Genomic DNA, 18,871 nt, shown 5'->3' with positions numbered 1-18,871 from the left:
TCTCTCTCTCTCTTTCCCTCAAAGAAAGTAAGTATAAAGTCTAATTGCTTTCAATTAAAATACTCGCTACTACTTCTCTCTCTCTCTCTCTCTCTCTCTCTCTCTGTAACCCAAAACGCCTTGGTAACGCAATTAAAACTTGTTGCTTTGTATGCGCGCGCGCCTGTTGTAAGCCCCCCGCGGGGTGAGAAAAGGTACGTTTTGTTAAAAAATTGACCTCATACATCGCGGCTCGGTGTGTGACGCGAACAAAGTTCTTTTGATTAAAATTCATATTTCATCTTGCGCGCGCCCGCGACTTTTTATACATTCATTGCCACGGTGGTGGTGGCGGCGGCAGCAGGAAAAATTGATTAAAGAAATATCAACAAATCACTTGGGAATTCAGTAGCAGAAAAAAAAATTTGAATGGGAAATGGGCTCTCCTCTGTGTGTATGCACACCGTCAATTTATATACAGAGCAGCTGCACCTCCGTGTCGGCGGCGCGAGAGAGAGAGAGAGAGGAAAAGATAATTATTTAAATTCATTTGAATCTCCGTTAGTCTTTGAACTACTCTCGCACACTCATTTATACGCCTAAGTTGGGAAAAGGATTTAAAGCCTAGTAGGTAGTGGTAGTAGTAGTAGTAGCAGTAGATCGAAGCAAGGTTTGAAAAAGTTGCCCGTAAAAGAGCAAGAAATAAAGAGAGAGAGAGAGAGAGAGAGAGAGAGAAGGAAAGAAAGACAAAGACTCTCGGGCTACCTTACCGCACTAGTCCTTTCAATTTGCAGAGAGAGCGAGAGAGAGAGAGAGAGAGAGAGAGAGTGAGAGTGAGCAAGCGAGAGAGAGAATCATTTTCTTTGATTTTCTAATTAATGAGAGACGATAAAAGAAACGGTTGCTGCTAGCTGCTGCTAAAGAACATTTTCAAGATGAAAGCTCCACGTTTCCATGGCGCCCTATATACAGCGCATATATTGTATAGCAAAAAAAAGCTTGGCTTTATATTGTTCCTCTCTTTTTTGACTCTTTCTTTTTTTGAGAAATAATTGCTCATAAGAGACACACGAGCGACGTCTGAAAAAAGCATGCCAAACAAACATTACACACACACACATGTATACATCGCGACAATTTGTAGCACGGCTAACGACTTACGAGTATACAATATGTACGAAAAAATCTATAAATGAACGGTCTAGATTTTATAACGACGAAAAACATAGTGGCGCGACAATGGGAGAAAAAAGAAAGAAGACGAAGGAAAAAATCGCTTCTGCTGGGGCAAAAAACGATACGAAAAAATGTATACAATTAAAGCCTATAAAGGCAGCTTCTATACTGCTACAGCAATAACAGCAGCAGCAGCAGCGGAGCATTACAGATACATAATAGGTAGTACGATGAGTAGCGACCTTGTGCAGCACGGCTCGTGGGTCTCGGTGCGCGAATCGATCTTTGATTTGCAACCCAAGCGCCCCAGCAGCAGCTATACAGCAGCTTCGAGGAAAACTTTATACTACTTTTTAAAAAGGTCCAAGTAAGAGCCCGAGCGAGAGTATCGTTTCTCCTACCCGACGAGCGATAAAAAAAATGTAAGAAGGAAAAAATAACGAATTTATCGATCGATCGCACAATGCCGCGGAGCAAAAGCAAAAAAAAAAAAGTTTTTTCCATCCTTCCGGCAAAAGTATTTACTTTCGCCGTACGCGTAGCGTAGAAAAAGAAGAACTTTTGCCAACTTCTGCGTGTCCGACAGATGCAGTGGTTGCTGTGGCCAGCTCAGCCTAGCAACGTAATATTTATAATTTTATCGCCCGTATTACTTAGCCTACTACTTGTCGAAGACACATCAATACGTAGAGGCGTTATACTAATTACGTGGTAAAAATTATGCAGAGTTCTGAAATATCATTCGCGCATGATGGTATGTCTACGGACGAGAAAGAATGTTGTGTGTAACTTGTTACACACAAATCAAAATAAAAATAATGTTTTTTATATTAATGTTATTGATGCTCGCCCCCCCGACCAGCATCACTCGCTTCGCTCGTGATGCTAATGTCGGGGCGAGCATCAAAATTCGAAGCTTAATTACAGAGTCGTATTTTAAATTTTAGTATGACTCGCTTCGCTAACAATGCTAAAAGTAAAGGAAAATAATTCGCAGCACATGTAACTGATTTCATGTAAAAGTCAATAATAACCATAACCGCTTTGTTTTTTGCACAATCAGACGGCAAATCAAGACCTCGATGCGAAAGAAAAAACAAATGCAAGTCCTTCTGTGCATTGAGATCTTGAATTTATTTTTTTATTTTGAATTTATTTGGATAATTTTATGAAAACTTTTGCGCGGGGATGGAAAAAAATACTATTTCTTACACGGGTGAAAAATGAAACACCCTCATACACGTGATATGACGCCTCGGCTTCGCCTCGGCGCCATTATCACGTGCATGCGGAAGTTTCATTTCTCCCCCTTGTAAGAAAATCTACTATTCTGTATAAGGTAAGTGTGTATCGTTAACCTTGTGCTCTGCTCTGCGCTGCTGCTGCTGCTGCTGCCACTCGATTCCTGCGCACCTTATCTCGATAAATTACAATATAATATGCAAATCGCGCTTGACGTATCGCGGGTACGCGCGCGACATTTACAACGATACATTATATCGCACGCGGAGGAGAATATAACGCGTTTATTACGGGGCGACTCTAACTACGTGTGTGTATGTACAATTTAATGGGCATTCTTGAATTCCATAGATAATTATCAGTGGTGGAGCCATTATTGCTATACACAATATACGCTCACTTTTAATAGTCGCGCGAGAGCAAAGAGTATCCTGTGCGTCGTGTGTGCACGTGACACTATAGACTCTCACCTCGAGAGAGAGAGAGAAAGAGAATTTATATGCCAAGTAAATTTTAATTTCGTCTGGACACAATCGAGCTAATTTTCTCTATAGCAATGAGTTGGCCCGAGAGAATGCAAAAAAGCATAGTATTAACAATCCGTGCTTTTTTCTACTTTAATTAATTGTAAATAAAATTTGATTACGCGGACACGATGCCGAATAATGACTGGGTGGTTGGTTGCAGGCGATATCGACAAATTTGAAAGGAACGACTCGCGCGGGGTTGCGATAAAATCAAAGGAGACCGGGACTCTATTTTTTCGTACTCGTGTGGGTAGAAAACGCATCGTTATTTATTATCATTGCCATTTGAAAGTGCAACTTTGTGATTGCTTCGCTTGGCTCGAATAAATATAAACAGGATGCAGAAAAAGAGAGATAGAGGCACAGGCAGAGCTTGTACATTATCGTCGATTCATTGATTCGGAACCATCCGCGGCGTGTACTATACAGACGAGAGAACACCGGTTAACAGTCCCATTTATAATTTCGAGTCAAAGGTGACACGAAATTTCAGGGCTTCTGTATCATATTCTTTATTTTTATTTTAATTATAACGTTAAGTGCATCGAAGGAAAAAAAAGCTCCAATACTGTTGCGCGTTCTCTCTTTTATTTCGACGCAACGTACTGTATGACTGATATTTATTGAGCGCGCCTGTGAATTCTACTCTTCTCTCGGATGAATTATCCATCTCGAGCGAGAGAGCAGCAGCAGCAGCAGCAGCAGCGAGCTTCGAAGTCTCTCAGTGATGAATGATTGAAAATATATAAAAAGGAAAATTAAAATATAAAAAAAGAAGTAAATATGAAGTTACTTTAAAATGACTTGAAAATTGGCAAAGCGAGAGGAGTCGAGCTTGCGGCTCAGAAGAGCGTGAGAAATGTTCGCTCACCGACGAGCGACGTCTCTCGAGGATTATTTCTCATCGGGCGCGAAGCGAATTAAACTTTATGTACAAGGAGCGAACGAATACACACACACACACAGACAAGTACGAAAACACAGACCAATAACGCGAAGTAGCATCAATCAATAGACAGCTGGGTGTAATACCCGTAGCCCAAGAAGATATCTGCATTCAAACACAAGCCTCGGTAGCAGCAGCACACGTCGATGTGCTCAAAGTTTCGCGGGGCTTATGTATATAGCTCTAACATGCGCACACACAAACAATACGCTTTACTGTATATACACTCATAACGACACTCTGCGGAGCTTTTGAAACAATCGAGACACACAAGCTTCTCTCTCTCTCTCTCTCTCTCTCTCTCTCTCTCTCTCTCTCTTGGTCTTATCCCAACGATCGTCTTCTGCGCAAGCTCTCGGATATTACTACAGAGAGAAACTCCGTGTCTTGCGCGATACTCTCAATTATCGCTACTCACCGTTGATTTGCGTCTGCCAGACGGCGTCGCCGACTCCCCACAGGCCCGAGACCGTGTAGAAAACGTAGGCCGCGTCGGGATGCGGTCGCCACATCAGCAGAACGCCTATGAGCGACGCGTGGACCACTGCGCCCAGGGCTATCAGCGGTTGGCGCCCAACGAACTTCATCATCGAGCCGAACAAGAGCGAGCAGCCGGCATTGACCACTCCGAAGCAGATCATCACGTAGCCGACCCGGTGCACGCCCAGCGCGCAGGATATGTACGCCTGGAGGAAGGAAAGCAGTAACAACAATTATTATCATTATCATCATTATTATTATTAATATTGTTATCGTGTCTTGATGAAATTTCATCCGCAAGCTTGTGAATATTTAATGCTATTATCTTCTTATGTATGTGCCATATATGATATGTATACCACACGCGAACATGCCCCCGACCAATTATGCATTACAAGAGGGATCTCACGGATGCCGTGAGTTATAATGTATATAGAACTAGCTGCTACCACCGCGTTTATTATGCTACGAGCTTGTTCGGCCGAGCGTGCGCTCTAGCAAACATCAGATACATCGGAATCAAAAATTACCACTGCTATATATACTACTAGCAGCAGCAATAACGTTTCGCAACCCTCTCGTGCAAGCGCGGCAAGTGTATGGATTCAACGAGAGAGAGAGAAGCTTACAAGGTCCGTTTGAAATTAGATAATCCAGACCACCGTAGGGCATTGCATACATACATGTACGCGTCTATGTATGAGCTTTTTCATTTGATCTAGCCTGTAGTAGCAGTGGTGCAGATTTGCCAATATATACATAGATAGAGAGAGAGAGAGAGAGAGAGAGAGAGAGAGAGAGAGGAAATATGCGTACATAGAGAAATTTTGAGCGATGCCAAAAAGAGATTCCCAATTTAATGGGACAGTTGAACGCACGCACACATACGTATACATGCGTGCGTGTAGAGGGTGGGGAATACGTAACTTTGTTTACGGCAGCAGCAGCGTCAGTGTAAAATTAACGTATGGGAATTAGATTTTATACGTATGCACGTGCAGCAGCTCCGGAGCTTTTATCCGGTCAACGAGCAACGTATACAGAGCCTGTATAAATATATGTACGCGTACCCACACACGCAAACACACGCATACACACACACACACTCTCACACTCATAGACCAAGCAAACTGAATAATTGGCTTTAGGCTCGGTGGCGATGTAGCCGCACTGCACCGTTGCACAGTGTCGATTTACCTCTCTCGATGCGCGCGCCTGCATGGATGCTATATCGCCGTTCACGCGTGCATAGCGAAGCAACTGCAAAACGAAATATATTTTTTTTCGCTGCCGCGTGACTCTTTTTCATTCCCCGCCGTATTATTATTACGTGTTTCGGGCTTTTATTAAATTTTTTAAGCTCNTTTTTTTTTTTTTTTTTTTTTTTTTTTTTGATCTTATACGCGGACGCACGTGTGCACGCGCGTATACACTTTTTTTTTGCAAAAGTTTTTCATCCTCAACGGTTCCGTGCGCCGAAGCTCGTCATGCGAGTATAAGGACACGTTGCCATACGGATATATATACTTTAGCACCACCGATTGAATATTCATGCCCGTATGCTTAAAATAAGAATAAGGATACTGGGAAAAATTTCTTCGAGTTTCTAAGAATAGAACTGGACTCTCTCTCTCTCTCTCTCGTCTAGCAGCTGCTTTACACGATAATTTGCGCGCGAGCCGCATCACTCGCGAGAAGGATATAAATGAAAATAATTACATCGCTTGCATACTTACACTACATGCAGCAGCGTATCGTTTTTCCACTTTCGTACCGAAAAAAAGGAAAAAATATAAAAAAAAAGAGAATCATCCTATATCTCCGTATTATGGACACGGCGCCAGGCTTAAAATAGCTCGTAGGTATGTACGTACGGTGATCTCGTTACGCGCGCTCGAACGGGTAAAACGCGAATATTTTCCATCTATAAATAGATTTTAATAAGTGGCTATAAGCTATACGCGAGCGCCGATGATCGGCACGCCATGCCAGCACTATAGATACGTCATAAACGCGATTATAATTACCATATACGGTCGAGTTGTGCAGGATATACTACTACCTATACTCATCGGCTCTCGAGCTGTCCCACATTGTGCGTATACGAGAACGATGGAAAATATTGTATATCGCGATCGTCGCATCGGTGCACACTTTCCATATACATACACATTTGCCTCCGCCGATCGATCGATCTGCAGCGAAAGACGATTCGCGCGACATTCCTCGCACTCGCGTTGAGACAGAGAGGTGAATTTTCATTTTTCGATCGCGATCTCTGCTCCGCGGGGCGAAGATCTCTGTATTGACAAAATTGACTCGTTTCCCGCAGACTACGACGCGATGTGGTGGAGAAAAATGTTAGGTTACGGGGGAAATACGAAGGAAAAGAAAAATAATCGTAATCTTTTTTTTTCTTTTTGCCCCGTTAACTGTAACCGGCGCCTACGGGAAACGAGACGTATTACATAGGCGCGATTCCTCGGTTTCTTACTTACGCGCTATACGCGACGCTCGTCGTGCGAATCGGATCAGAAAGAGAGAGAGAGACCCCATGAGAGGGTTATACACATCCGAGTGTGTGTGTGCTGTGCAGTGAAAGACTTGACGATGTATGTGTACCAGAAATAGATCGATAATGATATACCCTCTCTCTCTCCTTGATGTACGTCTATTTATGCTATCTCTCTCGTATAGCGCCTTATATATAGAAAAAAAATATCATATATATAGAGTGAGCGAGGAAGAGAGACTAGAAGCCAGCGTGTGCCCTCTCATCCGAGGACTCGTTTTTTCTCTCTCTCTCTCTCTTCGTTTCTCTCCTTTCCTTTTCGATCTCTGATGCGCACTGCCGAGATTACGCTCACTGCTCACGAGGTAGGTAGGGCTTTAATTGCGCGCGACTTTTCTTTCCTTCTTTTTTTTTTTTTTATTTTATTTTTCGCTGCCGCTGCTGTTTCGTGTGCGACTTCGCGATTATGTACCGCTATATAAGCCACGAGATTTTCGCGTATTGGAATATACATGAATAATAGTAGTCGTAGTGGCAAAGTCTCGAAGGATCGAAGGGTAAAATAAAAAAGGAAGTGTGCGTAGGTTCAATTATCGTTTAGCTTAGAACCGCGTCCTCGAATTTCCCTTGCGAATCGATAGGTTAAAAGGCGAGCACATAGATAGACACATCGTACAACCCCGCCTCTATTTTCTGCCACGTCGGAAAGCACAAAGACAGAGAGATCACTTTAACTTATAAAACTAACGACTTCGAGGCTCTTTACTCTTTATATCTCTCTTTTGTCGTCGACGGTGTATAACGAGGGCCTAGCGCGCTATGTACCTAGACCTCTACACTCGTTACGCATCGTGCGGGGGAAGAGGTATGAATATAATTAAGAAAATTTCTTTCCCCCTCACCCTCCGTCCATTCACTTGCCCTTCACCCTTTTGAAGCAGCAGCAGTAGTGGAGTCGCAGGTGGAAAAAGTTGCAGAGAAAAAATTATTACCGCGACGGGAGAAGATCCTTCTTTAACGAGAAATCCATCTCTCTGTCTCTCGGCCTTGTACTCGCGACGTTGCGTTGCGAAAAAGCCTTTATCCGCGGCAGTTTATAATGATTCTGTCATCGGCTATACGGTCCTGGTCAAACTTCGGAAAAAAACATTTAATTTTGCATCGCGCGCGGGGGTCCTGGGATAAATAGATCATCGAGTTTCCCATGGCGTGTTTTGTACCGTTACGATTCAATTGCTTGTAGCATGATTTAATATTGAAACATTTATTTCGTGAGAGAATTTAGTGTGGCAGTGACAAGAATTATATTGATCCATACGTATAAACTCAAATTATTGGGTTTTAAATAGTAATTTCATTCAAAAATACGAGGTGCTAATGCCAAACTTATTGAAAAAAAAATATTCCGTCGATGCTTGCCGAATCGTATCAAAATCATTAAGAACAATAGGTTAGAATCATTTCAAACTAAACGTCTTAATGTCCTTCAAACTCTTCAATTTTGTTCGTGTGTTTAGAATTACACTGTCTCTTGACACCTAGCGGTTGACGCGATAACTATGAAAGCGACGGGGCGCATTATCGTCGTACGTGAAAATAAAAATTAATGCACACAAATTCTAACGACTGATCGGAATACCTTACTTTCGATGTCATCAATTAAAGTATCATTTTTTCACAAGGAAAATAATAGATATGAAGTTAAAAAATACCATTATAAAATGAAAGAATAAAGAGAAAAAGTTTGTAAAATTATTGATGGGACTGCAGTAGTTTTTCAATTACTACTTGTTGTTCATATGACTTATTCAACTTCATTTCTAATATTTATGGGTTTAAAGATATTATAGATCTCTATTGTTGTGGGAATGTTTCTTCTCATATGTATCGGTGTAGTTTGAATATTAATAACTGCGTATATGGACCGTTCGACGACGGTGGGGGAAAGAATCGCCAAGGAGCCATGGCAATCTCGAGTAAACTTCGCTAAAATATCAGTAGTGTGTTCAGTCACTAACGAAAAGCTAAATTCCTGCGGTAAGCAAGTGTTTACAAATTGGTGAAATCTAGGTGTAGTGTTTTTAGCTACTCGAAGCACATAACCTCACATATTTTTTCTCAGTGTTCGAATATTTTCTCAAAAGTTGCAGTGATTACAATCAAAATAACGATGGGAAGCAAAGAAGACACGATCAGGTATAACAATTTTCTTAGCACGTCATGATATTTTTTCAGGCAATCGCTTCATTGAATTTTTTTATCGCTTAGCGTGAAAGAAGAGCCGACCGATACTGGGGCAGATGCAGGTGATGATTACCATTTCGATTCGTCGGACTTTTGCGATGCTAAAAACGTTCAATCATTTATATTGTCTCATAAATCATCTGTGAGTTTATTGATTTGAATTATGTTTCACTATCAAAACCTATTACACAATTTTCATTTTAGGAAAACAACATGAATGAGGTTATGTCATTGCAGAAAAAGATAGATCAGAAAATATTCATCGATTTTGAGTGCAGAGATGTTAAACCTGAACCGAAGTCATTATTGACAATCATCTGCAAAACTGAAGATCAAAGTTGTCTACCTACTGTGAAAATAGAAAACGAAAATCAGATCAATGATAATAATCAAAATATATTCATTGATTTTTCAATACATAATCGAATTAAATACTTCGATTGTCATATCTGTAACAAGTCATTTGGACGAAAAGGCCATCTCAATGTTCACAAAAGTACAGTGCATGATCGTAACAAACCCTTTAAATGTAATATTTGCCAAAAATCATTTGGACGAAAAGAAAATCTTAAAGTTCACACAAATACAGTACATAATAGTAGCAAACCCTTCGAATGTGAAATATGCCACAAATCATTTGGATACAAAAAGAATCTTAAAGTTCATATAAATGCCGTACATGATCGTAGCAAACCCTTTGAGTGTGTAATTTGTCACAAATCATTTGCGGAAAAGAGTAATCTCAAAAAACACATCATAACAGTACATGATGGTAGAAAACCCTTCGAGTGTGACTATTGCCACAAATCATTTGGACAAAAACAACACCTCAAATGGCACATGAATACAGTACATGATCGAAGCAAACCGTTTGAATGTGAGATTTGCCACAAATCATTTGGACAAAAACCAAACCTCAAATCCCACATACATGCAGTACATCTTCGTAGCAAACCTTTTGAGAGTGATATTTGTCACAAATCATAACTCACATCATTGGAGTACATAATAATAGCAAAACCTTCGATTGCGATATTTGTCACAAATTGAATGCATCTCAGAATAACCCCAAATTCACGTGAAGTTGGTTTATGATTAGATCAAACCCTTTGAATGTGAGATATATCACCGATCATTTGTATCTAATAGTGACTTCAATAGACACATAAGTGTAGTACATAATCATAGAAAACCCTTTGAATGTGAGATTTGTCACAAATCGTTTGGAAAAAAAGTAAACCTCATTCAACACATCGACGGAGTACATAATCGAAGTAAACCCTTTAAATGTGAGATTTGTCAAAAATTATTTTCAAAAAAGAGTAATCTCAAATGTCGTATAAATGCACATGATCGTAGCAAAACCTTTGAATGTAAAAACTGTGACAGATCATTTTTATGTAAGGGTAGTCTCCATAGACACATAAATAAAGTACATAACCGTACAAACTCTTTCAATGTGAGATTTGTTAAAAATCATTTGGACAAAAGAGTAATCTCAAAATTCACATAAATTCAGTACATAATCGTCACAAACCCTTTGAATGTGAAATTAGACCATTTAAATAAGAGATTTGTCAGAAATCATTAGGATAAAAGAGTTACCTTAACAAGAACATAAATGCTGTAGTACATGATCATATCAAACTTTTTGAATTTAGCAATAGTCCAAAATTATTTGTATATCAGAATTGAATACCAAGGTACATAATGAGATACGTAGTCGGAGTGAACTTCAGGAACATGGGATTTGTCCGGAGAAATTGGACCCTAATGAAGTCATCTACACTAAAAACTGTAATTTTACGCTTTGTACATTTTTGAAAAATAGTTCTTATAAATATCCTTCAAATATGCGTAGAACAATAAAATGATTCAAACAGTTATTTATTTTGTCTCGATTGTGAAAGTCACTTTTTAATAATTAAAAAAAAAAATTAACAATATTTCGTGTTGAATTAATTCTTTGACTGTTGAAACCTTTCTTGAAGTATCAACTCCTTATTGATTTTTCAATAGAAAATCTTGGCTTCGAAGAAGTAGTCAATCATTAGCATCGCCCGACAACCCCCTTAACTGATTCCAGTATATACGGAAAATTCAGTAACACCAATGGTTGACAAAAAAACAATTCTGCAAGCAGTGATAATTCAGTCAACTCAATGCAAATTTCATCTCGTATCTAATGATTGAAGGATATTACACGGAAAAACTATTGACCATGTTTCACGCTCGAATACATGTATGTATTCTCTGTAGAGATACATTCGCGCTTTGAGTCGAGCACAATTCATGCTCAGTCAAGAGTGCGAAACGCCCTCGAGTTGTCTAGCACTAACTATGATCTTAAGTCAGTCTCTGAAGTCTCAGCTCAGTCTCGGGGCTGAATCGCGCGCTCAGTGCTGGTGACGAAACGAGCTGAGTAAAACTCGCGTGTGATTCGTTTTCAGAATTCGAGCGTGAAACATGATCAAAAGTTTTTCCGTGTACTTTACAGTTATCGTTCGACTCTGATTAACACGATCGGACAAATTTTCGTACTCCCTCAATAATTCTTTAGATAATATAATTTTAAACATTTTACTTAAATTTTATAAATATTTTGAGATCCATAAAATCTTATGAAAAATTAAAATCAACATTCATTTAGACAATCCGCTTTAGTGAAAATGCAATTTCCCGTAAGATTTTTCATATTTAATTATACAGATAGGAACTATCGCATTATTATAAAAGCAAGCCCTTTTCCGATGTATCAGCAGCGACTTTTTTCAGAGACAGCAGTGATTAAAAAACGCGTATCCTACGAGAGAAAAGATGCCGCGAGTCATTACCTCACCCGGCGTCGACGACGAGGATGTGAATAATAAAAAGGATTTTCCACCGCGCGGTTTAATTGTCCTTGCTTCAATCTAAGCATTTAATTGTTAGAAGAAAAGCTCTCTGCTGTACACAAGAGCCGGGTATATGGAGCTTTCGCGAGCTTGCAAGAGACAGCAGCAGCAGCTCGCAGCGTGCACGAGAAAGGAATGGAGCACACAGCTCGAGCTCTGGAGCGGGCGACTAGAGAGAGGATATACAACGAGAGGAGAGATTGACAGTAAAATTACAGAATGCGTACAATGAGAATGAAAGAGAGCTAGAGCAAGAGAGCGAGATTTCTCAATATGTGTGGGAGCTCTAGGATATATATAGAGGAGTGAGCTCGCGAGTCAAAGGGTATCTTCCAGCTCTTTTCATTTCAAAGCAAAGCGCATCGCATCGCATCGCATCGGATGGGTACTACTACTCGCGTTCAGGCATTTTTATTACAACGTAGGCTCGTTAAAGCTCTGCGCGTGTGCAGAGAGTCTAGTTCGCAATTTAATCCTGACGTGTATACAGTACGAGAAGCAAAAAAAAATACTAATAAAATAAACGTCGTCTTATTTTGGAAATCGAGCTTGCAGCAATACGGTTAAAGCAAAGTTAATCTACGCGTTGCACGCGCACCTATAGTCGCTGCTGCCGCTGATGCCTATACAGGTGGGTAAACGCCGCATGTCAAAGTTACGATACAAAACTACTCCACGCAATTTTGTGTTTACACGTATACGTACACGGGGATCGGCAGCGGAGTGGCAGGGCCAAAGACCGATACAGGGTCAGACACGGCTGTGCGGGGGAGGCGAGCGAGCGAGGTAGACGTCAGGGAAATGGCTTTCATAGTGGCGCGGCGCTGTACATTCGCATACCAGTACACACTCCAGCGGCAGCGGCAACGCGTCGGTTCATCAAACTTCGATTTTCCGAGAGTTAACTGCAAAACTGACACACGCGCGCGCGAGTGTATATGCACGCAAGCGTATGTACATTTGCAAGGTAAAAGAGACATTCATGAAGAGCCAGAGAGCTCGAAGTCGATGGGTGCAAATAATAATACTACGCAGCGGCAGCAACAGTATCAGAGGCTTTTGGATATTTCAACTGATTTTTCGAGCGCATGAAAGAAAAAAAGTTGATTCCGCTAAATGTGAAGTACACGCATACATCATGGGTAAGGGAGAAATTTTTCATTGCCGAGCATTTTCAGTCGATTCGTATTTTCCTCTTTTGAATGCGGCTCGCGCCGTTGTACATGTGTACCACCGGTTAAATTAATTAAAGTCACACAATAGAGCTCTCTCTCGCGGTGGTGATGGTGGTGGTGGTACGTACATAATAATACTTTACAGCGACGAACTGCACGTGCATCGAGTGAACGAGAGAGTATAAGGCACGGGTACTACTGCTGCTGTGCCGTCGAAACTTTTAATTGACATGGCGCGAGTATACAATGCAGCGGCAGCAAAGAGAGTCGATGCATAATGCTGCACTTAAAATTATAATAATAAACACGCCTAATAATGCGCGAAACGGCATGACGAACAAATCGATACCCATTATTATGTTACAATATATCGTTATATTGTTTTACGTACCTGGGTGAATTCGGCGCCGATGAACGCCTGCTCCATGCCGATCCACACGGTGATGGGTATGAGCAGCTGCTGATACGGCTTCTTCAATTGGTAGGCCGTCGCCGAGAGCAGCTGTATGCCGCTGAGCGGCTTGCTGTCGTTGCGATGCTGCTTCTCGCCGTACCTGTAAGTACGTATCGATATGATTATGCATCATCGCGTTGCGGAACACACGAAAATACGAGCTTCTATTATACTTTTTAAACGATACATATGAGATAACGAGTTAAATTTTCCGTGCTTCAATAAATGCAATTATGTTCGCTTTGCCACTTGCAGATTAGCAGGCATAAATGTGCTCGCCATCTAGCGGTGGAGACTCAAAATGACATCAACGTATTTCAAATGGTTGAACTTTTTAACAAGACTAATGATGGTACTGTATTTTGATACATTTTAAATCGTCAATTTTGAGTTATTAGATCGCTATCAGTGTTCAGAATTTTGACCAGACGAGGTACACTGCGAATCTGGTCGATTCTCAAAATCTCGAAACAAACACGCGTAATCGCTATAACTAAGTGTTGTATAGTTGTCGACTATTTGAATAGAACCGTAGTAAATGTACGAATCGTGTTCAGCTCACCTTGACAAGATTTTCAGGGTAATGAAAACCCGATGGTGTTTTTTCTATTTTATTTTAAAGGATGGTGTACTTAACAAATACAATATTTCGTATTTACGTTCGACTCGTTGTAACAAACGTATAAGATTCGTTCGCTCCGGTACATATACACACAAATTACGCATGACCCAACATTACGTATACAAATATGGTGTAGGAAAAACGTATTCCTCGAGGAGTATCTCTTCAGCAAAGTTTCACATGGTTTCCTCGGCTATCGATTCGCAAACTCAACTCGCCTGGAAGAGTCTAATTTCCCGAAACATGCCCATTATTTTATTTTCCTCAGATAATATCGTATCTGCGGTATATATTCGCATTGGATCTTCTCTCGGATATCTCTCGGAGAATATCATATCGTAATGAGCGAAGTATCGTAACGTCAAATGGTAAACACGTAGAAGGATTCGCCATGTCCGAGGGCTGAATAGCCAAGCGCAGCCTGTAAACACGCGTACGCGAGACGCCTCGAGGCCACCACGGCACAGGTTGATCCCTGTATACTCGTAATAATCATCGTTATGTATTATCCTATCGGCTTTTGGTAACTAGTCGTAACGATAACAATGACATCGACGATTTTAGGATGAAATACTGAATCCACTTTTGATTATACGAGTTTACAAAAAAATAACTAATTATTACTGCCACTTGAGAACATAATGCCGTAATGAAATGAATTGCGCATTTCAACTGTAAAAGTAAGCCAACGTCGCGAGACAGAGGCAAGAGGAAGAGAGAAAAGGAGCAGCACAAAAAAAGGAAGTGTAAAGAGAAACACAAATTGCAGTTTTGCAAGGACATTAAGATATGCATTAGACGCGTAGCAGAGTGGAAAAGAAGAAGACGAAGACGAAGAAGTAGCAGCAGCAGCAGAGGCATCATCGTCCCTCGCATTAGGGGGGCAAAGAAAATGAAAGAGGGAGAGAGAGAGAGAAGAGAGCAAGAAAAAGAAGCAAGAGATTAGAAGACTTAAAAGATGTTTTTGTGTGCGCGTCGCTTCAAAAGGAGGATTTCTTTTTCTCTTCTCTTCGTCTTCGCTCGCTGCTCTCTTCATCCGGTTTATATTATTCGAGTAGATTCAACCGTGTGTATTACCGGTGTGCCAGAGAGAGAAGGAAGAACCGTTCAGACGCGATTTTTTAAATATCTTCTAATTTTTCTTCTCTCTCTCTCTATCTCTACCTGAGACAGCAAATTACTTTATTTCTCAATTTCTTACGCGTTTATAGAATAATATAAATCGAAAATAAATAGGAACGAGATTGTATTAGGTGGAAAAATTATATTAACATAACCAGGAAAAGCTTTTTCTCCTTCTTTCTCGCTCGCTCGCGCGAGCTCACGTTCTGTTTACACCCTCGAGAGACGACTCGCTACTATAGCTCTTTCTTTTTTCTAGTCCTCCCTCAACCTTGTGTTTTTCGTATTATTATATATACTCGAGTGTGTAAAAAATACATCCCCCACGCACACACACGCATACGTATAAGCGAGCAAAGCTGACACTATATAGCTTCAGTCATGATAAAACTACGCCAAGTTTGTAAATAAGACATGACAAAGTTTATTCTCGTACATCTGGTATAAAATATCTCGCGCGTCGAGGAAAAGAAATACTGCCAGCTGTTTATTTTTCTTACGCCTCTTTTACTACGTTTTTTTTTTTTTTTTTTTTTAATTGATCTGCATGGGGTTCGCGCGAGCACGCGCAAAAAATCAAGTTTTTTCTCTCTCTTCGCTGAATTCTCCGAGTAAAGGCAGGTATAAATGATTCACACCGAATACACCTGAATGGTAGAGAATATCGTGCGGAATATCGGGGCGAAAGCGAAACAGACTTTATTATGCATAGGGACCCGTGCGCACAGTGAAAAGAGAGATCCTCGTACGGACGCCAAATCCAATCTGTATGTCTAACGATCCAAAATAAAATAACGATTGCATGATGAATTCGTTCGTGCACGAGAAACGCGATTGATTTTTCTTAATGGAATAACTGGATGTATTAATAATTGACAAATGTAAGCAAATTTCTCCGTGAACGGCCAATTAATTTTATTTCGCCAGCAAACTTGTGTTTCGAAGGCTTAAGTGTAAAACATTGCTTCGACTTTGTAACGGCGTGGGAATCAAACATGATAGGAAGAAGTGTATCGTCTCGTATATCTCCCGCACATATTTTTATAACTTTATATAATTATTTTCACTTTAGCCGTTTATTTTGATTTGTAGATAAAGGCATTAGCCACCTAATGGTGGAAACTTGGAATAGTAATATCAAATTTAAATTGGTTAAAAGATAAATTCAATTTTTGAAACCATAGAAATTGTCATTTTCAGTTCATTTAAGTGGGTTCAATAATGTGATGTGGAGGATCCAAATTAATTTGAGTAGATACAACTTATACAATTATTTTGACTTTGCCACTTGCAAATTTACAGCTAAAGGTACTCGCTATCTAGTGGCGAAGACTCAAAACTGAGTTTTAAATCGGTCTAAATTCTTCAAAACTATTAGTCATCTTTAGATAATTAAAAATGCTATTTATAACATAAGTTAAGGAGGCTGTAGCGATGCAAGGTGGTTCTGTATTAGAACGCTATATGCGTTACGCAGCGTATAGCATTAGCATGGCAGAACATAGGGGAAATGTGTTGGACTCTTAATATTTTTGAAAATGGTCGGAAACACCCATTTATAATTGTATCATTCGAAAGCAAATAAGATTTCCTATAACATATATTAATTTCATTAACTCTAAAGTGATTTGAGCTCACAGTACACTAAAAACTGCCACTTCCTATATAATTCAATGTTAAATGGCCAAAACTTTGAATCTCATTATTTCCCAAGTTTGCATGGAAATCCCAAATTTTTTTTACCAAAAATCTTGTAATTTCATGAACCATCACTTCGATCTAAATTTTTTTTCATTCTCGCTACAGCCTCCTTAAATAGAAAAATCGCTAAAAGCAAGCGAAGGCAATGTATATTTACAAAAAGTTTAAATGATAATTCTTTGGTCATCGGGACATAGTGAATCTTAATCATTTCCAACGAGTTTTGAACAATTCGCACATATGCACCGTAATTAAATTTATCATCCATCGAAATAAATCTTCTCTTTTTTCCCCGTATCAAGTTCATCGAGCTCAGATACTTCATACGCGTTTCAAATAATGAAAGAGAGAGAGAGAAAAAGTAGCTCTCACCGATGCGCGCTGGCATATGCAACGTATACATCGTTCGCCTGCACGCACACACACATACACGCTCCAGAAAAGCGTGTACATTATATTATAACACAAAGATGCAACCTTGACTTTACGGCGAGTTACGAGTGTGTAGTACGGCGCTCGTCGGGTATAAGGATTACGCAACAGCGGTGTACGTAGCAGTAGCAGTAGTAGTACGGCACGTGAGTTTTTTTTCTGATGGATGTGTTCGCGTCTTCTGAATCTGCTCGATCTCTTTTCCCTCCCTCCATCTCTTCCTCAATTTTTTTTTGTATTTCGCGTATCATCCGCATACGTATGTTATGCGCGCCGACACACACACACACACGTATGTGAGCACGTCCTTCCGGCAGCACTGCACATGTGTGTACTTATGTTATATATTGTAAACGCGGATCATGTGATTAGCGTTGATGCGAGCGGTATTATACAAAATCGAGCAGATATACACACAGGCAGGTGCAATTTATCGTCGTGTTCTTTCGTTCGTGCTCTGTGATTTTCCATATCATATGTCCAAAGTGGCGTTGAAGTGTTCGAACTATTGAGAAATCGACTACTTTTGAAACTGCATAATTTGGACCGAGAAATTAATGAAGAGAAGAAAGAAGGGTATCTAAATAATATCGCGTATATTGTTAAAAATATTTACTTTATAATTAATGCAAAGGTGGAGGAAGTTTTTCGCCCACACGTGAATGAATTGAAATTTATGTAAAAGCATTCAAATAAATATGTGTTAAAACTTGAGGAATTTTCATGAATCACGTAAAATAAAATTTAAAGTTAAAATTATTTACATTTAATATTTTCAATTCACATCAATTTTCAGATAGTTTTTACAATTTTTTACAATTCTCTAATGTAAAACGTTAATTGTATTGAACGTGTACGTTTGAAATCAATGACATTATTTTCATTGCTTGTGCTAGAAAATTAATTTAATTTCGAAAAATTCGTTACCATCAACAGGATTGAATTCCGAAAACCGCCTTCGAGGGTTCTTCGGACATCTTAGAAAAAGCGGAGATTGCAAACATAAATTATGCTCGGGTAATGCCAATAACATTGATATAAACCCAGCTTTGACTTATATACAATTAATTTGACATTGCCACTTGCAGATTTACAGATATAGGTTGGTCGCCACCTAGCGGTGGATGCTGGCTTTAATGATGATAGAATTTTTCATGAATTTCATTCCTAATTTCAGTCAAAATGTTCAAATCACGTTGTTTACATTCATTATATTTTGTATTAAAAATACTGTGCATAATTAAATTTTCTTGAATTGTTTGAGAATAATTTGTTTAAAAAATAAATCAGTACTGTTACATTTATGTTCATCGAAGATTTCAATAAAAATCAGTATCGATTACTTAAATTTCCATTTCTGTTATT

The 18,871-nt window shown here is 39.7% G+C and overlaps 1 protein-coding gene across 1 annotated transcript in view; it reads right to left on the bottom strand.

Annotated features, from left to right (window-relative positions):
• LOC106657100 (UNC93-like protein) overlaps positions 1-18,871 on the bottom strand; it is a 35,931-nt gene that overhangs the window by 3,923 nt on the left and 13,137 nt on the right. The window contains exons 3-4 of the mRNA XM_014378403.2: positions 13,567-13,729; positions 4,289-4,556 (exon numbers count right to left, since the gene is read on the bottom strand). Of these exons, the coding sequence (XP_014233889.1) occupies positions 4,289-4,556; positions 13,567-13,729 (431 nt within the window). The remainder of the gene's footprint in view (positions 1-4,288; positions 4,557-13,566; positions 13,730-18,871) is intronic.

This window comes from Trichogramma pretiosum, unplaced genomic scaffold (assembly GCF_000599845.2).
Source record: "Trichogramma pretiosum strain Unisexual culture from Peru unplaced genomic scaffold, Tpre_2.0 scaffold7, whole genome shotgun sequence".
Lineage (NCBI taxonomy): Eukaryota > Metazoa > Arthropoda > Insecta > Hymenoptera > Trichogrammatidae > Trichogramma > Trichogramma pretiosum.
Note: the sequence above shows the minus strand (reverse complement) of the source record. Positions and strands in the feature narration are given on the sequence as shown.